This window comes from Urocitellus parryii, chromosome Y (genome assembly GCF_045843805.1).
Source record: "Urocitellus parryii isolate mUroPar1 chromosome Y, mUroPar1.hap1, whole genome shotgun sequence".
Lineage (NCBI taxonomy): Eukaryota > Metazoa > Chordata > Mammalia > Rodentia > Sciuridae > Urocitellus > Urocitellus parryii.
Genome location: NC_135548.1, coordinates 21,880,358 through 21,908,275, shown reverse-complemented (window position 1 = coordinate 21,908,275; position 27,918 = coordinate 21,880,358). Strand labels below are relative to the sequence as shown.

Genomic DNA, 27,918 nt, shown 5'->3' with positions numbered 1-27,918 from the left:
ATTAAAAATAAAAACACCCTTAGGTTCAATCTCCAGTACCAAAAAAAAAGAAACCAATATATATGGGTGTGGGTGGGTGGAAGGGTATGTGAGTGAGGGGGAGGGGAGAGAGCGAGAGAGAGAAATGTGCCCATACTGTGTACCTGAACGGACTCTTCTTTTTGTTATTTCCTAAACAATGAAGTGAAATGACTGCATAGCATTCACATTGTATAAGGCATTGTAAGTAACCTAGAGATGAATTAAGAATATGGGAGGATGTACACAAGTAAAATGCAAAGATTTTACCACTTTATTTTAGAGGCTTGAGCATCCTCAGTCCCGAGGAGAGGTTCTCTGCAGTCTTCTGCCACTGGCTCTCACTGAGTGGATTCTCTGTCCTTCTGCTTCATTTGCAGGGGCGCAGCTCCACCTCATTCTGCTCAGGCTCTTACTCTAAAGTCATGGGGAGGTAGAGAATGAACCTCTGAGCTGGAGGATAGCTCCTGGTGGATTTCTTGCCTAGCAGGTTCTGGCCCAGGTTCTGTCCCCATCACCAGGTGGTGGGGGAGGTAAACTGTCACGGCAGGTAAATACCCAGGCCTGAGGCGGAGCACATTATGGATTCCAGCAGTCTGAGAGCTACAGCCAGGCACAATGCTGCTGTGGGAAAGAGTGCTTTTCCTTGATGCCATGCCACTAAGTGTGGGATGCCAGGGTGCTGTTGCTTAGTGAAGATGAGGGAGAGTGCAGCTGGTATGAGGGTACCCTGGACCACCAGAGCTTTACGTTGCTAGCCCCACATGAGAAACAGAGGAACAGTCATCTGTCTAGCTCCTTCAAGTCCTGCAGTGTGGTCCCAGAACTAAGGCAGAAGGACCCTGTCCCCAAGAAGTGTTGATGACAGAAAGGGGCTGCGAGAAGTTAAGACTGCTTGTAACGGAAGCCAGTTTGGTTAATATCTCCTGTTTTCAGCTTGTTTGGCAACCTCCTGCCTGGGGCCTGACCTCATGCAGCAGCCACCCTCCATCTAGACTCCGGCGGACTTCCCCCAGATGCCTCTTGATCCCACATTTTGTGTTTTTACAGGTCTGGTAGAGGTACGGCTGCCTCTTCTTTCATGGCTGCTTGCAGCTTCTTAGTTTTCACCTCCCAGGGATGGAAACTTATGTTGTGTCTTTAGCTCGATTCTAAACTGGATCAGGTGAGATGTTTCTTTAACTGAAGCTAGCTAGGGCCTCAGGTGGTGAAGAGAGTAGGAGCAAATTGCAAGAACTTGAGAATCTGGTGTTTGTTCTGATTGTCAATGGAGAAAATGCAGGAGATATTTGACTTTTCTTTTTTTAATCTCTTCATATTATACAGCTTTACCCAGAAATACCCACCAGTAAAGTTCTTATCAGAAAAGGATCGAAAAAGAATTTTGGTAAGTTTGCACATCTGATTAATATTTGTAATATTAAGACACTTTTTTTTAATGGAGAGATAATTCATATGCCACAAAATCCAACCTTCTCAAGTACCAGTTCAGTGGTTTGTGGATTGGATAGCTGCAACAGCACCACATAAAATTCCACAGTATGTTCATCACTCCAAAAAGAAACTCTGTACCTGTGAGCACTTACTTTTTCTCACCTCTCTCCCAGCTCCTGGCGTCTAAAAGTACTTAGTCTCTGTGGATTTTCCTTTTATGAACATTTCATACAAATGAAGTGATAACATATGTGGTCTTTTGTGACTAGTTTCTTTCACTGATAATAATGGTTTTCAGGCTCATCCATACTGTTTTATGAAGCAGTACTTAGTTCCTTTTTATGGCTGAAGAATATTCCATTTTGTGGATGGACCTCATTTGTTTATCCATTTCTCAATTGTTGGACATTGTGAGTTGTTTCTGCTTGAAGGGTGTTATGAACAATGCTACAACAAAACATCTGTGTGTGTGTAGGTTTTTAGTTTTAGGGTATACTTAAGAGTAGAACTACTGAATCACGTAATCCTATGTTTAGCTTTTTGAGGAAGTGTGAAACTTCCGGACATTTTCAACTTTTTCTGGCTCAAAGACCACTTTGGTAAATACGGTGATGGCTTCCTTGGCTAATAGTCTTCTTGTTAAACATCCAAACAGGGCTGGGGCTATAGCTCAGTGGTAGAACACCTGCCTCGCATGTGTGAGGCATGGGCTTAATCCTCAGCGCCACATAAAAATAAATAAATAAACAAACAAACAGACATCAATACAAATTTCACCAGTAAAGAAGCCCTATTTTACTATCCTATAGAAAACTGAAGACATTATGCCTTTACACTTTTTTAACTAACGCTTTATTAACATATAACTTGCTTTTTAAAGTGTACAATTCCATGATTTTTCATATAATCCCAGAGTTGTGCAACCTTCATGTATCCAACTTAGAACCCTCAGAAACCCTGGATTCATTATAGATGAAATAATGTCATATTTATCCTTTTGTGACTGGTGTCTCTCACTTAGCATAATGTTGTCATGCTTTATTCATATTGTAGCTTGTCTCAGTATTTTATGTGAATAAAACATGTTATTTATACGTACATATTATAAGTCAAATGATGATTCTATGTTTAACCTTTTGAGAAACTGCCAGACTGTCAAAACAGCTGCACCATTTCACATTTCCACCAAGAATGTGTGATATTCTGGTTTTTCCACATTGTTGTCTGGTTTTTTTGATTGTAGGTGTGAAGTGATTTCTGTTTGTGGTTTGGATTTGCATTTTTTTTTTGGGGGGGGCATGTACTGGAGATTGAACTCAGGGACATTTAACCACTGAGCCAGATCCCCAGCCCTATTATATATATATATATTTTTTAGAGCCAGGGTCTCACTGAGTTGTTTAGCTTCTGGCCAATGCTGAGCCTGGCTTTGAATTCTTGATCCTCCTGCCTCAGCCTCCTGAGCCACTGGGATTACAGATGTGCGACACTGCGCCCGGCTGATTCTGGCTTCTTATCATGTGCTCATTGACCATTTCTTATCTTTGGAGAAATTTATTTTCAGATACTTTTATTTATTTTTTTTATATTTTTTAGGTGTAGATAGACACAACACAATGCCTTTATTTTTATGTGGTGCTGAGGATTGAACCTGGGTCCCACCCGTGCTAGGCGAGCTCTCTATCAATTAGCCACAATCCCAGTCCCTTTCAGTACTTTTATATTGGATTATTTTCCTTTCTATTATTGACTTATAAGAGTGCATTAGATAATCCAGATATAGATTTTTTATCAGGTATTTAATACACAAATTTTCTCCCACTCCATGAGCTGTCTTCACTTTCTTGATAGTGTTGTTTAAAGCACCAAAGTTTTTAATGTCAACCAAGTCCATTTTTCTTTTGTTCCTTGTACTTTGGTGTTATATTTAAGTCATTGCTTACCCTAAAGTCATAAAACTTTACTATGTCTTCTACTAAAAGTTTTATAGATTTAGTTCTTAAATTTAGGTTTATATCCTGTTTTGAGTTAATTTCTGAATATGGAGTTACGTGAGGTTCCTTCATTCTTTTGCATCTCGCTGCCCAGTTGCCTAACATAGTATGTTGAAAAGATTCATAACTGCCCATCAGATTATCCTGGCACCCTTGTTGAAAATAGTTGATCATAAATGTAAGTATTTCTTTCTAGAGGCTCATCTCCATAGATTTACTTGGCTGTCCTTTGCCAGTATCACATCATCTTGATTACCATAAGTTTACAGTAAGTTTTGAAGTCATAAAGTGTGATTCCTTTAACTTCATTCTTTTTCCAAGATAGGTTTGGCTATTTTGGATCTGTATTAGTCATATTTTCATAGCTATGACCAAAATGCCTGACAAGAACAACTTAGAGGAGGAAGACAATATTTTGGCTCACAGTTTCAGAGATTCAGTCCATTATCAGCCAGTTCCATTGCTCTGGGCCCATGGTGAGGCAGAACATCATGGCAGAAGGGTGAGGTGGAGGAGCACTGTTCCATTCATGAGGCCAGGAAGGAGAAAAAGAAAAAGGAAGGGTCTGTAGAAGATGAACTCTTCCATGGTGTGCCCCCAGGAACCCACCTGCCCCAGCTACAGACCACCTGCCTACAATTTCCACCCAGTTAATCCATTCAAACTCGGAGGCACTAATTAGGTTACAGCTCCCACGATCCAGTCATTTTACCTCAACATTTTTGCATTCACACAGGAGCTTTTGGGGAATATCCTATATCCAAACCATAATGGGATTCCTTGCAATTCCTTATGATTTCAGGATTGGCTTGTAAATTCCTCTAGACAAGTCATCCAAGAATTTTTTTAAAAACTACTGAACCTACAGATCATTATGGACTATATTGCCATCTTAATAGTAAGCATTGTAATTCTTTTTTTTTTAATTTTTATTTTTGTAGTTAGACACCATACCTTTATTTCACTTATTTATTTGTATGTGGTACTGAGGATCAAACCCAGGGTCCCGCACGTGCGAGGTGAGTGCTCTACCACTGAGCCACAACCCCAGCCCCATAAACTTTGTAAATCTTTCCATTGTTTCAGGTCTCCTTTCTTTCAACATTTTATTATTTTTTAAATTTTCGAGTACAAGTTCTATACTCCTTTTGTTAAATTCAAGGTGTTTGATTGTTTTTGTTGCTATTTTAGATGGAATTGTTTTATTAGCTTTATTGTATGTGGAAAGTATATTGAGACCAGTTGATTATTTTGCTGGATCCTGCAATCTTGTTGGATTCATTGGTTGGCTTTAGTAATTTTAATTGGATTTCTTCAAGTTTTCTAAATGCAAGATAATGTTACCTGCAATTATAAGTAGATTTACCACTGGAGAATGTTCCAAAGAGAAGGACCTCAGAATTAGTAGGGTTCTTGACAAATGTCACAGAAAAGACTTGAGGATACACAAGGTGGGAGCACAAGCAGAGAATTATTTAGGAAAACAAGGATCACACCCTGGGAGGGCAAGAGAGAGGGTGCAGACTGTCTGGCATTGCGTTGGTCTGAGGTTTTAATATTCATAGAGGGATGGTGGCCAGAGGCTAAACTAGAGGTGAAATTGGTTACATAGCTTCGCCTCAGTTGCCTCAGTTGTGCTGTTCTGTGGAAGGGAGAGGGCTGCTTGGCATGTTTTCATCAGTGTTTCTTATATGCTGATGGGTGCTTCTTTATTCCAGTGGGATTTATGGGTCTCTTTGAGACTTGGTTTTAATCCCCACATTCCTGCCTCAGTTTAACTTCTGCCTTTTCAACATGAATATCTTTTATTTCATTTCCTTGCCTAATTGCTTTGTCCAGAACTTCTAGTACAATGTTGACTGTATGTGGAAACAACAGATGTTCTTGCCTTGTTTCTGATCCTGAAGGGTGGGAAACCTTTCAGTCTTTCACAGTTAAATATCATGTTAGGTGTGGCTTTTTTGTGGATGCCCTTTGTCAGGTTGAGGAAGTTACCTCCTAATTTGCTCAGTTTACAACCAATATTGCATATGTGAAATAAATCTCAATTGGTTATGGTGAATCTATATTCAAAAGGAATATTGGTCTGTGACTTCTTTCTTTTTAATAAAGTAATACTGGTCTCATAAGATAGATTGGGAAGTATTCCCCTCATGCTTTTATTGATTGATTGATTGATTGATGCGTGTGTGAAGGCTTGGTTTTGATTGTTCTTTACTTGTGTACTGAAATTAACCAAAGAAGCCCTCTGGGCTTGGACTTTCTTAGTAATTTTTTGTGGGTTTTTTTTTTTCTTTCAGTTATTAATTCAGTCTTAGATTTTCTGTATCTTAAATCAGCCCTTATAACCTTGTGTGTTTCTAGGAGTTTCTCCATTTTACTTAAGTTGTCTAATTTGTTGGCAAATAGTTGGTCACACTATTGCTTCGCTATAATTTATTTCTGAGTTTGGTAATATTTTCCCTTTTCACTTCTGATTTAAATAGTTTGAATATTTTCTCTTTATTCCTTAGTCTAGTTAAAAATTTGCCAATATTGTTGTTGTTGCTTTTTTTTTTTTTAAGGAACTATCTATTGGTTTTCTTGGGTTTTCCTAGTCTGTTTTTATGAATTTATGTTCAAATTTTTCTTTCTTCTGTTGAAGGGTTAGTTTGCTTTTCTGTTTCCAGTATCTTAAGATAGACGTTTAGATTATTGATTTAAGATCTTCTTTATTCAGTATAGGCACATGCAGCTATAAATCTGACTTTAAACACCGCTGTAGCTGCATGCCATAAGTTTGGGTATATTCTTCTTCATTGTCATTCATCTCAAAAGTATTTTCCAATTTTTCTTGTGATTTCTTCTTTGATCCCTTCTATTCAGGAGTGTGTTATTTAATTTCTACAAACTTGTGACTATCTCAGCTTTCTGTGTTTTAGTCAACTTTATGTTGCTGTGACCAAAAAAATATGACCAGAACGAAATAGAGGAGGAAAAGTTTATTTTGACCCACTGTTTCAGAGATTCAGTTAATGGTTGGCCAACTCCAGAGCTGTGGAGGACATGCGATGTAGGACATCTGTGATGTAGGACATCATGGCGGAAGGGTGTGATGGAAGAAAGCAGTACAGAACATAGCAACCAGGAGGCAGAGATCTCTGCTCACCAGGGACAAAATATAAACCCCTAATGCACAACCCCAGTGACTTACTTCCTCCAGCCACACTCTATCTGCCCCACCATTACCACCCAGTTAATCCATCAGCAAACTAACCCACTGATTAGGTTGCACCTCTCATAATCTAATCACTTTACCTCTGAAAATTTTTGCATTGTCTCACACCTGAACTTTTGGGGGACGCCTCATATCTAAACCATAGCATACTGATAATTTGATTTCATTCTGTTGTAGTCAGAAAACAGCTTTGTATGCTTCAAATCCTTTCAAACATATTGATGCTTGTTTTATAGAATGGGATGTGGTCTAACCTGAAGAATATTTCATTTCTCTTAAAAAGAATCTGTGTTATGACAGTGTTGATTGGAGTATTATGTAGCTATTTTAGGTCTAACTGGTTTATAGTGTTTTCTAAGTCTTCAGTTTCCTTGCTAATCTTCTGCATAGTTCTGTTATAAGCATGGAAGATTGAAGCCTCCAATTATTCTTGTTGAATTCTCTATTTCTTCCTTCAGTTCTTTCCATTTTTCTTCAATTATTTTGGATTATTCTTGTTAGGTACATAAATGATTATAAGTGTTATATCTGCCTGATTACCCTTTTGTCATTATAAAAGGCCTCTATCTATTTTAATATTTTTAAAGCATATTTATCTGACATTGTTGTAGCCACTTTTTCTGTTTCCTGATTGTATACTATGTTTTAGAACTTTTTGTGTTCAGCTCATTGTCTTTAAATGTGAAGTGTGCCACATTTAAATATTTATAATATTGGATTTTTTTTTGCATTCTTATCATCTCTGCCTTTTGGTGGATTGTTTAATCCTTTGACATTTAATGTTATTGAGATAGTTGGATTTATAACTGCTATTTAAGTTTTCTATATGCCTCATGCTTCTGTTCATATTCCCCTATTACTGTTTTCTTTTGCTTTAAATATATTCTTATATAACACCTGCATTATCTTAATGATTTTTTTAACTTTTAAAATTAATTTTATTACTGATTCTGTAGTACTTATGTATTTTATATCTAATTCATTTTTACTAATTGAATTTCACTGACATATAGAAAATTTGCTCTTATATAGTTCTGTAACACCCTCCCACTCTTGTATTATTGTTACATATATTACTTGTGTCTGTCAGTATTATAAAACCAATACTGTGTTGATGTAATTATCACTTAATGTAATTTAAAGAAGCTGAGAGAAAAGGAGAACCAGGGTAGCTTTATAGAATTGGTTAGGTGAACCTTTTTTGTTACTAAATTCCCCCATTTCTTCCTGAGAATGAATCAACTTTTGGTTTCATTTCTTGCTGCAATATGCACAACTTGGCTGTTTGTGCTGCTATTGTCACATTTATTCATATATGTTGTAGGACTAATTGTACAATTCTACATGTCGTTTTGTTTTATAAACAATTAAGTTTCTTTTTTGTTGCAAAAATATATTCACATTGTTGTATTAATATGATTGCTTTTAAATCAATTAAGAACAAAGATGAAAGATATGCAATTTTATGGTTTTGGATAATTATTTTATTCTCTTATTGGTCCATTTCTCCCCTCTCCTTTTTCCTGTGGATTCCCCTTACTTTCTGGGATCATTACCAGATGGTCTTACCTGAAGATCATTTGTTAGTATTTCTTGTGTTTGCTAGCAATGATTTCTATCACTTTTTGTTTGCTCTGGCAATGTCGTTTTGTTTTTAGAATTGTTTTTAATTATATATAAAATTCTTTACTATCAGTTTTTTTCTCCTTCCTACTTTAAATATGTCATTTACTGCATTCTCCATTGTTTTTTGCAGTAAGTTACCTATTAACTACATTGGGACTTCCTTGTATTTGATAAGTCACTGTCTTTCTTTTGCCGTACTCACTTCTAGGGCTGCTGTAACAATTATTACCAACTCTGTGGCTTTGAAAAAAATGAAAATTTAATCTCTCACATTTCTGGAAGTTCAAAGTCTTAAAACAAGGTGGTAGCAAAGCCATACCCTCTCTGAAGGCTGTAAAGGAAGAATAATTCTGTTCCATGACTTTCTCCAGCTTCTGGTATTGTAGCAATCCGTAACATTCCTGGGTTTGTAGAGAGGCATCACTGCAATCTCTGCCTCCATCATCACATAGATCCTTATGTGCCTCTCTTATGGGATTCAGATTCCACCCTAATCTCATATGACCTTATCTTATCTGGATCACATCTGCAGTTGCCAAATTTTCAATCAATGTCACGTTCTGAAGCCCTCTGAAACAAATGAATTTTGTAGTAAATTTGGTATAACTGCTTTCAAATTTTTGTCTTTCTATTTGGTTTTCAACACTTTTGGTATGATTTATGTATGTGTAATTGTTTTTGTTTGGCTTTATCCTACTTAAAGTTGAGCTTCTTGAATATTTAGACTGATAATGTTCAATCAAAGCTCAGGAAATTTCATCAATTATTTCTGTGAATATTTTTATCTGTTCCTGTCTTCCTCCTTTTTTATGTTCCATTTGCATGTATGTTGGTGCACTTAACAGTATCCCCTTTTTGTCTGAAGCTCTACTTAATTTCCTTTCTTTTTCTTTCTTTTTTTTTTAAATTTATTCTGTGGGTTACAGAAGTCCTCTTAATCTGTCTTAAATTTGCTGATTCTTTTGGCAATTTTGATCAGCTATTGAATCCCTCTGTTGAGTTTTTCTTTTCAGTCTTGTTGCTTTTCAACTCCAGAATTTCCGCTTGTTTCATTTTATATCCTCACTTCTTTAAGCATGGTTTCTGTTAGTTCTTTACACATATTTGCAATGGCCACTTTGAAGTCTGTCACATCTGACATCTGGGCCCTCTCACAGGCAAGCTTTTTGCCTGGTGGTTTCTCTGTGTGTGAGTCACACATTCCTGCTTCTTTATCTGTTTGGTAATTTCTTGTAAAAAATTGGATATTTTAAGCAGTATGTGGTTACATTTCTGGGTGCTATTCCCCTGCTTCTCCACAACTTGTTTTTATTTTTCTTTGCTCTTTTTGTTCAGTGTCTTTGCTGTTCTATTTTAGTGAAGTCTGTTTCGCTATGCAACATCATGATATTTCTGCCTTTTGCTCCTCGTGAGACTGTATCCTTGTCCACACCTCCTGGGATGGTGGAGGCCCTAGCAGGTTGTCATTGACAGTCTCTTTCCCTGATTTCTTGATTAAACTGTCTTGTTTGGTATCACACTCAGCTGTTAGGTTCCAGTGATTGCTGACTAGATTGCACTATTCTTTCAAAAGTGCTCTGTTATAGGGGGGGAGGAGGGATAGTAGAGGATAGGAAAGACAGCAGAATACAACAGACACTAGTATGGCAGTATGTAAAAATGTGGATGTGTAACCAGTGTGATTCTGAAATCTGTATACGGGGGGAAAAATGGGAGTACATAACCCACTTGAATCAAATGTATGAAATATTATATGTCAAGAGCTATGTAATGTTTTGAACAACAAATAAAAATAAATTAAAAAAAATAATAAATAAATAAAACCAAAAAAAAGTGCTCTGTTATAAATTATGCTACTATTTGATTTAATGAAATTCTGACCCCTTTAAAGTGGTAGATTTTTAGACCAGTCTTTGGGGTTTGTTCTGATTACAGAGGGCTCTTAAGTATTCCTTTTTCTGGTTCTCTATGTTAAACTAGTTGTCCAAGACTTTGACTTTTTATTCTCAGAGCAACCACTTCTACCTTCATCCTACTACCCATATCTCCATTATTTGTTTGGGTTTTTTTTAAACACCCTTATGCTTAAACTTCACCATTTTCTCTTTCAAATAAAGTCAATTCCTCTGGGGATAACTTTGGCATACTCTATTTTTATTGACTAACTTTGTCCTCAGGGAGCAATCCCTGAGCCAGAACTGGGAGTAAAATAACACCTCTACTTTATAATCTGGGTTCTGGGTAGGAGCAATAGACTTGGATCTTTCCTGCCTCTCTCACCATGAAATTACCAAAGGTGACCAGAATCCATTATTCTTGGCCTTTTCTGTTTGGAAAGTACCAGTGATCTGTCCTGTCTAATGAGATATCATCTCTTTTGATTGGTGCCCAGGTCTGGCATTGTTGTTAAAAACTTACAAACCTTTTCAATAATTGTTTAAGCCTTATAACAAAGAAGAGATTTATTTGGAAATATAATTTTCTTTGCTAATTTGCTGAGCAGCCTGAGATAGAATGCTGACCTTGAACTGGACAATTTTAATTTCCTATTAGCACTCACTAGGACAAAAAGTATAAGCACATTAAGATGAGCTCATATATTCAGAGTCATGCAAAGCTGTCGAAGTTCTAATCTATTTCCACGTAAGAAGTCTTGCATTTTGCTTTCATTTGAAACACTTCCCTAAGGGATTAAAAAATTACAACTATAACTATTCATCTGTTACATAAATTCTTAAGTATTTATGTTAGAAGTTACTTTAAAACAATACAGAATTCTAGTGCATTTTAATCAAGACTAGGGTGCTTCCAAGGATTTTGTATATTACTTATGAAATATCAGAGGAATCATGTAATGTAATATACTATATTTGTGTTTTTGCAAGCTCAGGCTTTCAGCCAGGTATTTTGGATGCAGAGATAATGTTATGGTGCCACAGAATATCTTCCTTTCAGAAACACTTGCATATGACTCTACAGAGTTGCATTAAAAGGGGTTAAGGGGCTGGGGTTGTGGCTCACTGGTAGAGCACTTCCCCAGCATGTGTGAGGCACTGGGTTTGATTCTCAGCACTGCATATGAATAAGTGAATAAAGCAAAAATTCATCAACTACTAAATATATAAATGTGTGTATGTGTGTAATTGTGTAATTTTTTTAAAAGGGTTAAGTTTTTTGTTAATTTTTTTTTCTGATTTAAAAACTAGAGAGATATTGTAAAGAGGTACAGAATAAAGTTAAAATGAAATGAAATCTCATCCCATGAGTTAAACAGTAATGGTATATCAAATTTGAATATAGGATATTTTCCAAGAAAATTCTTCCTCATGATCATTATGCAGATACATAAGTAAAATGTAAGTGTGTTTCTGTAACGTATCTGAAGATCAGTACTTCCTAAAGAAAAAGGCCTACTGAGCGTTCAGTGTTGTACACTGCAGGTCCAAGGTGGGACTGCCCCATCCTTGGCCCTGGGGAGGACCTCCTGGCAGATGGCATCGTGGCAGCTGTCGGTGAGGAAGAAGGTATCATAGGAGAGTAGGCAGAGCCAGGTCTGATCTTTCATGGTGATGCTCTTGTGAGGGCTGACTGGAATCCCATGAGAACCACATTAATACACTCCAGGGGCATCCCTAGTGGCCTGGACTTGATCTCTAAAAGTCCCATCTTCCCAGCATCACGGCACAGGGGACAGGTTTCTACCACAGGGACCCTTGGGGGACATAACATATCCAAGCGATAGAAGCAGGGGTGCTATAGGTTAAAAAAAAAGCACAAACTCGACAAATTGATAGGTAGTGTAGAAAGCCTGTGATTAGGAAGAGTGTAGGTCTATTTTGCCATGACTTGATCATCTGAGGATCTTAATAAAAAAATCAAACTTCTCTGCATCATCAGTTTCTTATCTCTAAAGCAAAGGGGGTTCAGAAAATGATGCTCTCAAGCTAGTTGAAAACTATTGAAAATCCGAGCTTCTTTATCAACCATTCTGTCAGTATCTTCATCAGAACAAATGGAAATATCTAGTTAGTGGTTAGGAATTGGTTCTCCTTGGAATCTGCCCAATACTGCCTCCTTGTGTTAGTCAGTTTTATATCACTGTGACCAACACACCTGACAGCAACAACTTAAAGAGGAAAAGCTTATTTTGGCTCACAGTTTCAGAGCTCTCAGTACATGATTGGTCAAGTCCATTTCTCTGGGCCTGAGGTGAGACCACACATTGTGACCAAAAGTCATGGTAGAAGAAAGTTGCTCAGCTCCTGGAAACCAGGAAGCAGAGAGGGAAAGGAGCTGGGATGAAGATAAAACCCTTCTAGGGCACACACCCCGTGACTGACTTCTTCAACTAGGTCGTACCTACCATTCGTCCGTCAGTGGATTAAACTGGCTAATGGATTCATCTACTAGCACGGTCAGAGCTGTCATGATCCAGTCATGGCCTGGAAGCCCCTCTTCTTAACCATGCCGCATTGGGGATCATGCAGGGGGACCTTCCAGATATAAACCATAATATTCTCCCTTCCTGCCCATCTTCTTTCTTTGCTTGGCTTTACCTTCTCTCGCCTGTGGCTAATATCACATTGTGAGATTTCAGTTGAGCAGGTGATTCTTGGAAAATAGAAGTTTTACACTATAGACCTAGGAACTTAGGTTTGTAAGTAAGGAGACATGTTTCTTGCAGCTTGAAGCAAGAAGAGAACTAGAATCATGATGAAATGGCATCTAGACAGAACATGACAGGAACGTGGCTCAATCGCAAATCTGTTTCCCCAGATGGTGCTTTGCACTCGTACTTCTCCTGTCCCTCTGGGAGAGGAAGCCCTTCTCTCTCTGGTCACCTCCAGTTACACAGTTCAGTTTGAATAAAATCTTCCTATTCATTTTTAAGAACCTTTTTCAAACAAAATTGACATTTGAGATGGTTTCGGGTTTAGGACACATTGTTGCTTAGCTCCTGTCCTGATCCCTCATGGCTGACATTTTGCTTTGAGCTGTTAGTTGACACTGTGCAGTGATCATGTTCTCCCTCAGACATTAACCCAACAGGGAAACTTCACTTTTATCTTTGGTTCTCAAATGGCATCAATTACCTGTTCTCACAAACAGTTTGAAAGATAACATTTTTCTTGACATGCTTAGTCCAATTTAAATATAATTTTTTTTTTTTACATTTTGCTGATTACTCTTTTTAGTTGTAGTATTGGAACCAAATGTACTTGTCCCTATTGTCCCTGGGGTATTGGTTCTAGACTCCCTGAGGATAAAGGAATCTTGAGAATACTTAAGTCACTTATATAAACAGCTTAGTATTTCAATAGAACCTATTTACATCCTTCTGTATACTTTAACTCAACTCTACATTACTTATCCAAGCCCACTGTAAATGCTATATAAATAGTTGTACTGTATTGTTTAGGAATTAATGACAACAACAAAAAGTCTGTAAATGTCTAGTATGGACATAACCATCACAGGCCTACCTAGATTTTCAGTCCATGGCCAGTTAGAGGGGTGGATGTGCACCCCAGATATGGAGGGCCAACTGTAAGGGATGTTAATCATCTCATCTGTGGTAAAAAAAGAAACATTTAATGTAAAAAGATTCCTATGAAGACATTTTGAAACATGTAACTGTGATTTTTCTGTATCATTCACTGAGTGGTAATTCAACATTTTATGCTTCTTGGCAATTCACAGACAGTGTCACTTCTTTGTTTTGGAGTGAGTGTAGAGATCCTGCCTTAAAAACTTTTTCCTCCTCTTCCCTCTTTTTTTTTTTTTTTTTTTTGCTTTTTTAAGTTGTAGTTGAACACAATAACTTCATTTTGTTTATTTTTTATGTGGTGCTGAGGATCGAACCTAGTGCCTCATATGTGCGAGGCCAGTGCTCTGCCACTGAACTACAACCCCAGCCCCTCTTCTCTCATCTTAAAAAATTTTAAGTTGGGGTGCACCAAAGATGTGCCTCCATGATGTCAGCCATCACAGTGTTCTCATGTGCCTTTCTCGGGGTATCTCACACGCTGTGTCCCAATGCAGATCACTGGAGGTGCAGGGTTCGTGGGCTCCCACCTAACTGACAAACTCATGACAGATGGCCATGAGGTGACCGTGGTGGACAACTTCTTCACAGGCAGAAAGAGAAATGTGGAACACTGGATTGGCCATGAGAACTTCGAGCTGATTAACCATGATGTGGTGGAGCCCCTCTACATAGAAGGTGAGAGGAAACTGCACATGAGCGTCATTGACAGTTGGACAGCCATCCTCCCCAGAGCAGCCAGATCCCCATGGGTTTGCCTGATTTGGCCACATTGAATGTGGTGTGATGTTTTGTTTTTGAAATGGTCTCAATGTGCACAAGGCACCATCCTTGTTCCTGTGGTAAAGAAGGGTTTTCACAGTGTGAATATCTGTCTCCTCTATCACACTTCTTGGATTTGGTGAGTAATGTTTATGTAATGCACCTCTGTTGTGGTCTGAGTGCATATACCCCAGGTTCATATGTTGAAATCTAAACCCCCAGGTGATGGCATTAAGAGTTGGCATCTTTGGGAGGTGATCAAGTCATGAGCATGGAGCCCCATGTGACTGGGATTAGTGTCCTTGTAGAAAAAGCCCAGAGAGCTCCCTCACCCCTTGTACCAAGGGTGGACACAGTGAGAAGCTGCCATCTGTGAACCAGGAAGTGAGTGTTCACCAGATAATTTGCCAGCACCTTGATCTTGGACTGTGAGAGAGAAATTTCTGCTGTGTGTAAGCCACCAGTTTATGATACTTCATTATAGCAGACTGAGTAAACTAAGGTAGCATCCCTATTGCCTAACAAGTCAAATTCCTGAGCTACTTGCATCTAATCACTTCTAGCTTCCTGTAGAAAGTTGGTGATGTGGAATACTGCTATAAGTTTGAATCTTGACTTTCCCCCAAGAGTCTGTGTATTGAAAGCTTGGTCCCTGGGGTTGTGTTATTGGGAGTTGTTAGGGCCTTATGGGGATCCTTAGGATATTGAGGGACATGCCTTTTAAGGGTGTGGTGAGACCCCAACTTTTCTCTTTTCCTTTCCTTCCTGGCTTGTGGTATAATTGATTCTGCTTCACCACAAATTCCTGCCATGATGAGGCCCAAAATCATGGGGTCACTTGATTTTGAGCTGAAACCTCCAGAACTATGAGCCAAAATAAACCTTTCCTCTTTATAAGTTAATTGCCTCAGGCCTTTCATTATAATAACAGAGAGCTGACTAATATAAATATTGAATTAATAATAAAATCTCAGTTATTAGTGTTTAGAGCCCTTTAGTAACTTTGCCATTTTAAAGGGATTATGGTTTGGGCCAATAATAGGTAATATAGTGACTTCAAAATGATTCATCCACATCTTAACCTCCAGAACCTGTGAATATACCCTCTGTGGAAAACTGATATATTAAGGATTTCCTGGGCTGGGGATGTGGCTCAAGCAGTAGTGCGCTCGCCTGGCATGCGTGCGGCCCGGGTTCGATCCTCAGCACCACATACCAACAAAGATGTTGTGTCCGCCGAGAACTAAAAAATTCTCTCTCTCTCTCTCTCACTCTCTCTTTAAAAAAAAAAATTTTAAAAAAAGGATTTCCTATGAATCTAATGTAGATTACCTGAATAGACCATACTTCAAATGGCAAGTGTCCTTATGAAAGAATTGGAGAAAACTCAGACTCACAGGGAGAAAAGGAGAAGGTGGTGTGAAGAATGAGAGAGTATCGTTATGCAGCCCCAGGCCAAAGTGTACATGGAAGAGGCAGGGAAGGCTTTACCTGGAGCCTTTGCAGGAAGTGTGGCCTGACCATGCTGTGTTGCCAGACTTCCAATGTCTAGAGCTGCACAAAAAAGACATTTTGATTTTTGTGGTTCTTTAGTTAAAGCAACCTTAAGAAGCTAATTCAGGGGCCTTAGGTGCACTTTGAAAGGTCTCCTTCCTCTAAAATCCTCTAAGGTATGCTGAGGTGAGCCATCACGAGGTCTTGCTGGTAGGAGCTCTGAGCTCACAGACTTAAGGTATTCTCGTTCACATCTGATGGCAACCCGGTGAACTGAATGGACTGGAGTTGGGCTGGAACCTGCCCAAAGCCATGGGGTTATTAGTGGCAGACCCAGAATTCATCCTGGTTCTGTGACTCCAGGGCTTCTACAGTCACCCACACCCCACCCCCACTGCGTGTAGGGTGCAGCATTCTGCCTTCCCCAGTGTTGCCGCGCTGTGATATTTCCCATGTCCAGCACACTGTCTTGAGCAGCCAGTGTAATCACTGAGGAGTACTGCCCCAAAGTTTATTTCATCTTATTCAACATTCTGCAGGGTTTTGTTATAAATACATTTGTTGCTCCTCAGTAAATATCAAAAAGCGAGTTGTTGGGCTGGGGTTGTAGCTCAGTGGCAGAGCACTTGCCTTGCACATGTGAGGCATTGGGTTCAATCCTCAACACATAAAAATAAAATAAAGGCAGGTCGTCTAACTACAACTACCAAAAAAAAAAAAAAAAAAACGAGTTGTACCAAATATCTCCATGTCTTCATTTTGAGGGGGTGTCCATCTTACTTTGACATTAGTAGCACTAAGTATTATATGTTAACCATTTGGCTGTATTTATCATCTTCCCCCAGTCTGGCTTTGGCCTTTTTGTTTCATCAAAACTTTGTGATTTTAATATACTCTCATCTGTTCATTTCCCCTTTGCTATTTTTTCTGTTTATTTTATGTTGTAACCATTTCAAGATTAGATGAACGTTTAATCTTTTAAAAATAGCCTTGGTGGGGTTTTTTGGTTGATTGGTTTTTACCTTGTTTTAAACATTTAATTATTGAATCTGCTTTTGTTTGACTTTGGGACTGGGCTTTGGTTTTTGTAGAGTGAACCAAATTTGGGATAACATGGGTCAGACGTTCCACCTTCGCCCCCGAACTTACTCATGAAGTGCTCAGGGTCAGCTGGGTGTCACATGTGACAGGGCTCTGCCAGGCTCCTTCTAGGAGTCACTCAGAGATCCAGCTGGAGACTGCTGTAAAGGGACTCGGGCCAACATTTAAGAACCACTTGTTATAAAATGGAGACTATGTTGGATTATTTGGGAGGGCAACAGAATAAGGAGAAGAGGCAGATATATTCTGTGGAAGAGAGGCCCTGGGGAGTCCCAGCAGAATGGAAACCATGAGATTTGTGTGGGAGAGGCACAGCACTGAGAGCAACTCTGGGCCAGCAGGCGGGACCTCCATCCACAGCCCTGAGGCATACCCTGAATCACCCTCTGAAGAAAAGAACACAGCCCCCAGAGAGCAGAGCTGAGAACTGACTGAGGCACACTGTGCTGACCTCTGACCTCATAGCTGGGTAGTTTTTAAGCCTCTAAATTTGTTGAGACAGTAGTAAAACACAGCCCCAGGGTCTCAGCACTGCACCTGGCCCACAGCTACTGCTCCCCAAAGGATAACTATTTTTCTTATTATTACTCTTTGTGTTCTACACTGGGCAATAATATTTATAATAGCATGAAGCAGTTGATTAGATAATTTTAGTACTACTGAGAAATGGTAAAAATTTTGTTAGTAAGTATGTGCTTTAACTGTAAGATGTGACCCAAAGCCACTGTAGGCCATTTCCACCACTGCTGCCCGTAAATCGAGCCTAGAACACATCATACACACAGGCATGCTCCTGCACTGGTGGGATCATGATCAAAGAGGAATGTTTTGTCCTGTGCTCAGAGTATTAAACCCCTCAGTTGACATGTATCTTGAGGCACAAGACGTCTCTCCCTCGTAGTTGAAGCCCATTTTTCGCTTCCTCCTTCCAAGGTTCCCAGCCTTGGCCCAGGGTTCTTCCACATGCTTGATGGTTCCCTCCCTGTCCTGCAGCAGCCCCCACACCATCGCTTCTGCTCTCCCCACCATGCCTGCTTCATTCAGCAGCAGCTGAGCACGGCTTCTCAAGCTCACAAGGAACACTCGACAAAAGTGACCACTTTCTGGGTCACAGAACACACCTCAACAAACCTGAAAGAACAGAAGCCAGATAGAGTATACTGTCAAGCCACAGTAAAATTAAACTAGAAATCAATAGCAGAAGAACAGCTGGAAAACCACAAAATACTTGGAACGACATACTTGTATGTGACACTTGGGTCAAAGAAGAAGTCTCAGTAGAGATTAAAAAGTACTTTGACCTAAATAAGAGAATTAGGTTTTTCATTTAGCATTTTCTAAAGAATGAGATGGGAGAGAATCTTAAGTGTGTATGTGTGACCTAGCTAATACAAATAGGTATTCATAATCTCCCTTATAGAGACAGCAGCCTGTTACATATTGCCCTGCACCTCGTTCTCTTCTCATACTGTATCCTGGTGATCTTTTCATAGTCAGCTGCTTAGCATTCTGTTGTGTGGCTATTCTGGATCTCTTGACAAAGATACACTTTTCCCCTCAATGTTATTTATTGAAAAGCCTCCATTGTGTAAATATACAACAATTTTATTATTTCTTGTTATTGAGTCTTTAGGTTCTTTGCAACTTGGGGCCATCATAAACCATTCTTCAGAGAGCCACCAGTATACACTTGTATGTCCCTTTCATCATGATCTAAACATACCTGGTCGGAGCCTTGTTCAGGCTTCCACTAGATTCATGGAGCCTGTGTTTTCCTGAAAAGCTGTTCTGATTTGCTTTTCAACTAACTGCATGAACAGGAATCTGGACCAGCATTCCTGTAGAGAACTGAAAAAGCAATAATGCCCATCATGTCCTGGGGAGACTGATACCTGGAAATTGCAGTAAGAAAGTTCAGGAAAATAAAAGAATCTGACCTCAGGTAACACTCACTGCACACATCCTGTATTTGAAGCAGTGTTCTGATCATAGTCTGCCTAGTAAATTCAGTGCCCTCAGTACCACATGAAGTAGGCAGTAGTTGTACTCACTGTGCTGGTGAGGAAAGCAAGGCGCAGAGTTCTGTTACCCAGACACTGAACTCCTGTGAAAGGCCATAAGGAGAGGTGTAATCAGAGGGGAAATAGCAGAAATTGGGCTATCAACCCTGGTGTCCACTGAGGAAATAGGGTTTGCCAAGGGGATTGAGTCCATGGTTATGTGCTGGAACACGGGGCTTCCTCCAGAGCAGCTCAGGACACTGGAGGTCTCCCTTACTGTGGTGGCATCTTGAGGCTAGCGAACCTTCCATATCTTGCCAGTAGCACTGATGGGCAACCCCAGGACTGGGGCTGAGCCAGATGTCTGGCATGTGCAGCCTTTTCACTATGTAAATACTGTTTGACAAGAATCGAGGCAAAATCCCACTGTTCATTTCAGCATAAATGCTGAAAGAAATTTTAGAAGTTCTGCATCTTCTGAAATCCTTTTTTCCCTTATAAATGCTGGGGACAAGGGTTAGGGCCATGCTGTGGGATGCCATGTTGCAGAATGACCTCTCCTTGAGCAGTACAGTCATCCCTCCATACCCAATGGGGACTGGTTCCAGGACCCCTGAGGATACCAAAATCCACAGATGCTCAGGTCTTTTATATACAGTGGTGTGGATTTTGCACAGAATATACGAATATCCTTCTATGTGCTTAAATTTCTTTCTAAATGACCTGGAATGCCTAATAGAAAGTAAATGTTATGTAAACACTTATTAATACTGTGTTGCTTAGTGAACAGTGATGAGACAAAAAGTCCACACATGTTCAGTACAGACACAGACTTTTGGGGATATTTTTGACCCATGATTGATGGACTCTGTGGGTGTAGTGCCATGGATATGGAGGCCTGACTGTTTTTCTGCCAGGCCTCTGACTTGAAGTGTAGAAAGAAAATCCTGTAGCAAGTGTATCTTTGTGATGGGATTTCATTATATGCTGAATAATCACAGGCATTCACAGAAAGAGCTAACCCTTTTTAGCTGTTTCATTGTCCATAGTCTTCAGTTTCGAGGTACAAATTCCTAGCTGGCACTCCACAGTGCTGTTGAGCATGGTGGGAGAAGTTGACACCAGGTACCATGGAAGTTCTGCAGAAGTGATCAACAGAGGCGTGTGTATGTGCAGTCTGTCTTTATGTGGATTTCCCTCTGGTAGAAGTTAACGCTTGATTTCTCTGAAAAGTGGTTTTGGGTTCTCCCAGGAGTTGTTCTGTTTCTGCTGTGTTCTTTTCTTCCCCAGTATGACCATTAGAAAAGTCCATTTGAAGAATATAGAAAGTTCATTTGTGGCAAAAGATGGGGTTTTGCATCATCAGGATTCATGGGAGGCAGAGAAGGCTGTGGCTTCCTCTCAGCTGCCTCTCCCCTTCTGGCGGGACTGCTACTGATAATTAATTTGAGCTGTTTATTTCTTGAGGCTCCTTTTTTTTCTACCTGAAATCATGGCACATGTGACCTGGTAATGAGAAGGGTCATGGCAGGGTCACATGGCAGTCACCACATGTCCAACAGATAGGTGGACATCCCTTTCTTTCCCCACTTTAGCGCCTTTCCACTCGCAGCAGGGGTGTTTTTTGTTTTGGTTTTGTTTTGGTTTTGTTTTGTGGTACTGGGGATTGAACTCGGGCACTCCACAACTGAGCCACATCCCTAGCACTATTTTATTAGACACAGGGTCTCACTGAGCTGCTGAGCGCCTTGCTAAATTGCTGAAGCTGGCTTTGAACTCGAGATCCTCATGCCTCCACCTCCAGAGCTATTGAAATCACAGGCGCACGCCCCAGAAGGGGCTTTTGATGCCACACTCATTTTTTATCTGCTTTGAGCTACATGGTTCACATGTTTGGGGGACTCTTTCCCTTGACATTCCAGAGCTGGTTGTATTATGCGGCTTCTCATCCCTGTGTGTTTATCTCTGAAGTTTCCCTCTTCTCTCCCCTTCATGATTCCTTACCAGATTAATTAAATCAACAGACTGTGCAGTGTCCTTTTTAGGACAGGAACTGGAGTTGCTGTCATCAGTGTTACAGGCCAAGTACCTCCTCACAGGGAAGAGGAGCTGCAGAGGACTTGGCTTTTCACAGGGCTCGGAGGTTTCTAAGTGGAATGCTGCGCCGTGTTCCACTGAAACAAGGTCATGACACAGTTTTATGGGGCATCCTTAACTTTTCAGGAACAGTAGATGGCAAAACTGTCCAATGATGGGGTGGGGGGAGAACGGATGGAATACCCTTTTTGAATGAAAAAATTCCAAATTATGGCTTCACTCAGCTAACTCAGAGCATTGTTCCCATGGCACCTGGGCCCAAAGGGCTCTTTGTCTTCCACTGAAGGTCTCCAGGTCCATCTACATACAGTTGATGTTCGTCAGCCCTGCAGTGGCTCAGAATCTGTGTTTGCACATACCAGTAGGCCACCAAGGAGGCCTGCCTTCCCGAGACCACAGCTGTGTGGAGAGAGGAAGGGGAAAAGGCATCTAGGTGCTCACTGAGACTGCTGCAGACAAGTGTAGTCACTTGAAGTAGCCTGAAGCCATTGTGAGCCAGCCTTATAGCCCCCGGCAGCAAGAGGGGGCTTTCTAATGGGGCTGCGGGGAGGCTTCCCAGAAACTGATGGAGACTTCACAGAAACTGGTGTCTGAGTTAGCCTTGAAGAAGAAAGCCTGGCCTGGAGCCATGAGGGAGAAAGTACAGTTGATGGTTTCTGTTTGATGTCAAGGAAGCATCCTGGGCTCTTCAGGCATTTTGTTTTTTAAGATGAAATGTATTTATTTAATTTTGTGAGTGCGTGTTGTGTGCTGGTGTTGGGATCAAACCCAGAGCCTTGCACGTGATCGTCAAGTGCTTTGCTGCTGAACTGCCATATCCCCAGCCCTATCAAGGCTTTCTTTCCCCCCTTCATTTTTAGTGCAGTTTTCTGTCTTTCCCTACAGATGTTGTCCCACGGGAGTAAAGTTGGTGCTGAACAGCTTGCTCTGTAAGATCACAACCCGCGCACACTGGTGTACACTCTCTTTGAGGAGCATGGGGTGGCCCCTGTGTGAGAGCAGAAATGCCAGTGGCTTGTGAGGTGTGTAGCAAGATCCAATTCTTGGCCCACCTCCACGTGCTCTGGGGTCACTCTCAGCTCTGGCTCTGAACGTCTGTTTGACACATTCAGTTTTTGATGACCTGGTCTTGCCCTAGAGTGACAGTGAGTATTGAGGACATGTTTTAGGGAAAGTCTCAGTGCCCATATCTAGGGTTAACCATCTGCCACTTACACCTATAGCCCCAGAATCTTTAAGCACATACACAGGAACTATGCAGTATGTTAGTCACCTTTCTGTTACTGTGACAAATTCCTGAGATAATCAACTTATAAAGAAGAAAGGTTTATTATGGTTTATAATTTTAAAGATTTCTATCCTTATTCAGTTTGCCTTATGGCTTTGGGGTTTGTGGTGAGGCAGCACATGGTGAGCGTACCTGGTGGAACAGAACTTCTCACCCCATACAGGGAAAGTGAAAGGTGGGAGGGGAGGGACTAGAGTCCCATTATCCCCTTCAAGGGCACACCTCCAGTGACCTTAAAACCTTCCACAAGTTCCCACCTCTTACGGTTGCATTTCCTTCCACTAATGCTAAACCGAGGACCAAGCCTTTGCCACAGGGCCTTTCGAGGACATTCCAGATCCAAACTGCACCATACAGGACATGCTGGTCCTCTCTGTAAGCTGGAAAAGACAAGAGCCCCAGGGTTAAGGAATTTTATGAGACTCGATTCTAAAATACTGGTTTATTTCCAGTTCATGTAATAGACTGTTTTTTTTTTTTTTTTTTTTTGCGCTTTTTATTTTTAGCAACTTACCAGGTTAGAATGATTTGTGGGAGTAAGAATGATAAGATTTTCTTGTCATTTGGACACATCCTTTCAATGAATTTGCATATTGGCAGGCGCTCAACCATTTTTAAATGTTTTGTGTTTTCTTAGTTCTCTTGAAAAGAAGATTATTGTTTTATCAAGCGTTAGTTCTGTTTTTAAATTAGGTTGATATTTTTTGAACTTTGCTTTAAATACGCGTGTGTGTGAATACACACACACACACACAAACACACAATACAAACACACAAAAAATGTTCCAGAGTGTACCTACTTGCAATTCCTATATCAGAGTGTTATCAAAGCATGGCCCCATTGGTAGCTCTGCGAGTGTGTTTTGTGTTACTGTAACAATACCTTAGGCAGGATAATGCATACTAAAAAGAGGTTTATTTAGCTAACAGTTCTGAAGGTCCAAAAGTATGACATTAACAGTAGCACATACAAGGATGAGAGAGAGAAGAGGAAGAAGAAATCACATGCCAGACAGGAAGCAAGAGAGTAGGGAGTGGCCAGGCCCACTCTTTTATAACAGTATTAATATAGCCCACAAGAGCTGGAACTCGAGAGATAGCATTAGTTCACATTAATCTCTTCTGCGAACAATCTGTGGAACCCCCTATGAGGCCCCACCTCTTAAGGGATCCACCCCTTCTCGACACTGCCATACTGGGAACCAAGCCTCCAGCACCTGGTGTGTCAGGGTAGAGGTATTCCCTGCAAGCCTCTTCTCCAGGATGAACCCATGTGCAAAGGATGATTGGTTGCAGCAGCTGGGCTTTCTGATCCCATCCTCAACTTCTCTGTGAGCGATGGGCGTTTCCTTACAGAGCTAAAGAACCACCCTCCTCACCTGTCATCTCAGGGTCTAGTTTTACATGTATAGGATGCAATTTTCTTCCCTAGTTTTGTATTAAATTTGCTCTACCAGCTAAAAACATTCATTTTAGATATACATGCTTAATTCTGTGTCTAAAAATCAGTCTTCCTTCTGATATCATTACTGTATCTGGAACACAAACCTCAGAAAGTTTTCAACTCCGTCATCAGACTTCAGTCAGAGGAGGACAGACTCCACTTACTGGCCTTGCACAGAGGTTTTTTCCAAATAACTAGACTTTCTATTTTTGTTCAAAGTTCTTCTAATTACAAATGTAAATTAGTTTCTATAAAGAATAATGTGCTAACAACTAGAATTTCAGTGAAAGATACACTAACACCTTTATTTCACAGTGTAATCAATAGAAGTTTGAAACTTTCTAAAGTGTTTTACTTGGAAATAACATGCTTCCATTTTTCTCCTTCAGTTGACCAAATATACCATCTGCCGTCCCCAGCCTCCCCTCCAAATTATATGTATAACCCTATCAAGACACTGAAGACCAATACAATTGGGACATTGAACATGTTGGGTAAGTGGTCATTTTCTCATTTTGCTGCCTTTGCTGGGAATATTTTGGGCAATTCCAAGCATAGATACAGTTGTCCTTCCTTTTCTGCAGTGGGTACATTCCAAGACCACCAGAGGATTCCTGAAACACCTTTTCTCTTAACAGAACACTTATGGCTGTAATTATGCAGTTAGAGATGCAACTACAAAAATAGCTCAAAGATTTTTTTCCTTTTTTGCAATTTTAGCTTATGATTAGTTTTTTCTTATTCAAGGACTATCACCTTTCTCTTAAAGGAAATGCTTTATTGCTTCTCTTTGGCATATCTAAATTTCATTCATTTCTACTCTTAGGCCCTGGGAATATTATTAAATAAGGTAAGAGTTTCTTAAACATAAACACTGCCTTATCAGAACAGTTGGTCATTGAGATGGCCACCAAATGGCTGGCAGGTGGGTGGCAAATACAGTGTGGATACACCAGAAAATAGGATGTTTCACATACTGAGCAGAATAGAGTGGCACAGCACAAGAGTTTGTTCTCTATTTAGAGCAGTGCATAGTTGAAAACTAATGAATTGCTTATTTATGAAATTTCCTATTTAATGTTTTCAGATTGAGGTTGACCACAGGTAGCTAAAACCATGAAAAACAAAGCAGGCTATGGGGATCCTCATCATTGGAAGTTAATTAGTTTGACCTTGGTATTTATATACCTTCTTCATCACCTTGCCCCTGTTACTTGACAGTTTCACAGTATGTAGCATGTATGTCATCAGAATTTGTCATGGGGGACAAATTTCAGCATAACTTTTTTGTGCTGTAATCACTGGTATTTGATGCCTCAGGCTAAATCCCCTGGGAGTGACCACAGGTGACCAGCGTTCCTCTTTCAGTTGGCCAGTGCCTAGGATTAATGGCACATCTTGTCCTGGAAGGCTCTGGTCCCAAGATTTTGTGGAGTGGCCTTGCCCAAAGAGGTGGTTCAGCAGCACTCCTGGTACATTGGGGCCAAGAGGCTGCCCTAGGTGGGTGTTGTGGAAACTGAACTCCTGCTCTAGGCTAACCTTAGGATTCATGTTAGAAGTGGAAGATGAAAGCGTTGGTGACATTAAAAATGGTCACGTGTATTCACAAACAGCGTGCCTTAGATTATGGCTGTGGGTAATATGTACTTGTTAACATTTAAAATTAGAGGCATACTTAAGTTTGGTACTTTTTTTTAAGTAGGTGTTTTGATTATTTGCAAAGTGGAAGAAAGGAACCACTTTTTAAAATGTCAAGTGAAAAACGGATTTAATTATAAGAACATTTAAAGCAGGTTCTAAAAATGGATTTAGGAAAGACAGTCCTAAATATTAATTTGAGTGGAGCATGGAAACAAGGGTCTACAAGAGCAGCCAGAGACTGGATTTTAAGTGTCTAAGGCTGAACATTTTGGAGGATTGTGTTAGGGTACTCAAGAGGAACAGAGTAGGAATATAATTAGATATGTAGAAAGGGTGTTATTCAGGTCTGAGGACACAGCTCAGTGATAAGCACTTGCCCAACATGCACAGGGCCCTGGGTTCAATCCCTAGCGCGGCAATTAAAAAAAATAGAAAAGGAAGAACAGGACTTATGATGGATTGGCTCCTGTGATGGATTGGCTCTTATGATGGATTGGTTCCTGTGATTATAGAAGCTGAGAATTCCCACCTTCCCTCTGCAGGCCGGAGACCCAGGGAAGTGAATAGGATAGTTCAGAGGCCTGAGAACTGGAGAGCTCAGGACAGATCAGTGTTCTGCTTTTTTATTCTATTAGACCCTAAATGAGATGATGCCCATCTCATTTACTTAATCTATAGGTTAAATGCTAATTTCTTCCAGAAATACCTTCACAGACACACCCCCCAAAAAATCTTCAACTAGATATTTGTTGGGGTATATCCTTTAACCTATCTAGTTGATACATGAAATTAACCTTCATAGGGGTCATTCTCTGAGTGAAGTAAGACAATCTATTCTTCTAACCTAGAAAGAACATTTGCCCTCTGTTATTGTCCCCTGCCCTGAACACCAGGCAGGAAAGGATGTCTATCTTCCTACTTAGAAACATGATGTGCTGTACCCAGGTCTTGCCACCACAATCTCCCAGTCACTCTTTTGGCCCCCCATCCCCCTCCATCATACCATAACCAGACACCATGGAGGAAAAACCCCCTGTGCATATGATATCTGATCTTCTATTTAGGGAATTCAGCTACTATACCTAGGGCACTGTACCTTGCACTGTGAGGGGATTTGGATACATTTACCCAGGCTCTTCTGCAGGGGACCTTGGCATTCCATGAGAGGATGCTCTGCAGGCACAGGCATTGGTGATGCAGATGAGGAAGGGGAATGTTCCAGGAGAATGGCCCAACAAGATGCTGTTAGAGTTCAAGGCAAAAGGACTCCTGAGCTAGGGCTTGAGTCAGGAGTAAGAGTGGATGTGGAAGTGTTGCAGGAAGGATGGGGGTACTTCCAGGAATGACATGGACAGAAGTCAAAGGAGACCATCACTAGAATGGGGAGAACTCCACATGGAACTTTGCAGTCTGAACCGAGACATTTTGCACTTGACAAGATGTGGGGTGTCACCTGCTACTGGCATGTCTGCATGTTGTGCTTGACACTAATATCATACTTGGTAGGTGGCAGAAAGTCAATACTGAAGTTAGGCTCTTGTGTTGTAGCAGCAGAGCTGAAGATCCTTGGTGTGCCACCTTCTGCAATCCATGCTGCTCTGTTGGAGTCCTTTATTGACTTCCTAGTGATGAGCATCATGGTCTCCTGGTCTTTGAGAATGGCCAAGCATTGCTCTGTGAATGTGGAAGATGGGCGTGTGGAAGGCTCCAGGCAGGATGGATCGTTGAACACGTACTCTAATCCATATGCCTCTTTAATGACCTGTTTTTCTTCTTGGGTTTTAAGGGAGACAGTGCCCGCAGACACTTCTGTGCAGCTGGGAATGCAGGCTTCTGCTTCACCTTGAAGGAAGCATTAATGATTCATTTCCAGAAGACATGAGAAGAGAGAAGTGAGCCTCTGGTATCATGCAGGTTCCTTGCATTGCCCATGGGCTAGAAGAGAGAAGAGTTGCTTCATGAGATTTGATCCCCTTTTTCCTGAAGAGTTCCACACAGAGGTGAGTCCCCAGCATGTTTAGACACCATTTCAGACCCCTTTGTTCACGGAAATGAATCACACCCCCTGATGATGTGGAAGAGCTAAAGATGTGTTTGCTATGGATTTTCTATTTCATTTCTCAGGGCCTGGGTCAAGCCAGCCATTGTGCTGTTAGCGCATGAGCTGCTGGTCAAATGTGAGGAAGTGGTCTTGCTTTATGAAAACACCACCCTGATTCAGTGAGCCAGAGGCAGCCTGCAGTCCCTCAGTTTTCCT

The 27,918-nt window shown here is 40.6% G+C and overlaps 1 protein-coding gene across 1 annotated transcript in view; it reads left to right on the top strand.

The window, feature by feature from the left end:
* Positions 1-27,543, top strand: part of LOC144250972 (UDP-glucuronic acid decarboxylase 1-like) — a 34,892-nt gene extending 7,349 nt beyond the window's left edge. The window contains exons 4-8 of the mRNA XM_077794124.1: positions 1,345-1,405; positions 14,332-14,512; positions 24,410-24,514; positions 25,565-25,656; positions 27,448-27,543. Coding sequence (XP_077650250.1) covers positions 1,345-1,405; positions 14,332-14,512; positions 24,410-24,514; positions 25,565-25,656; positions 27,448-27,543 — 535 coding nt within the window. The remainder of the gene's footprint in view (positions 1-1,344; positions 1,406-14,331; positions 14,513-24,409; positions 24,515-25,564; positions 25,657-27,447) is intronic.
* Positions 27,544-27,918: the final 375 nt, after the last annotated feature.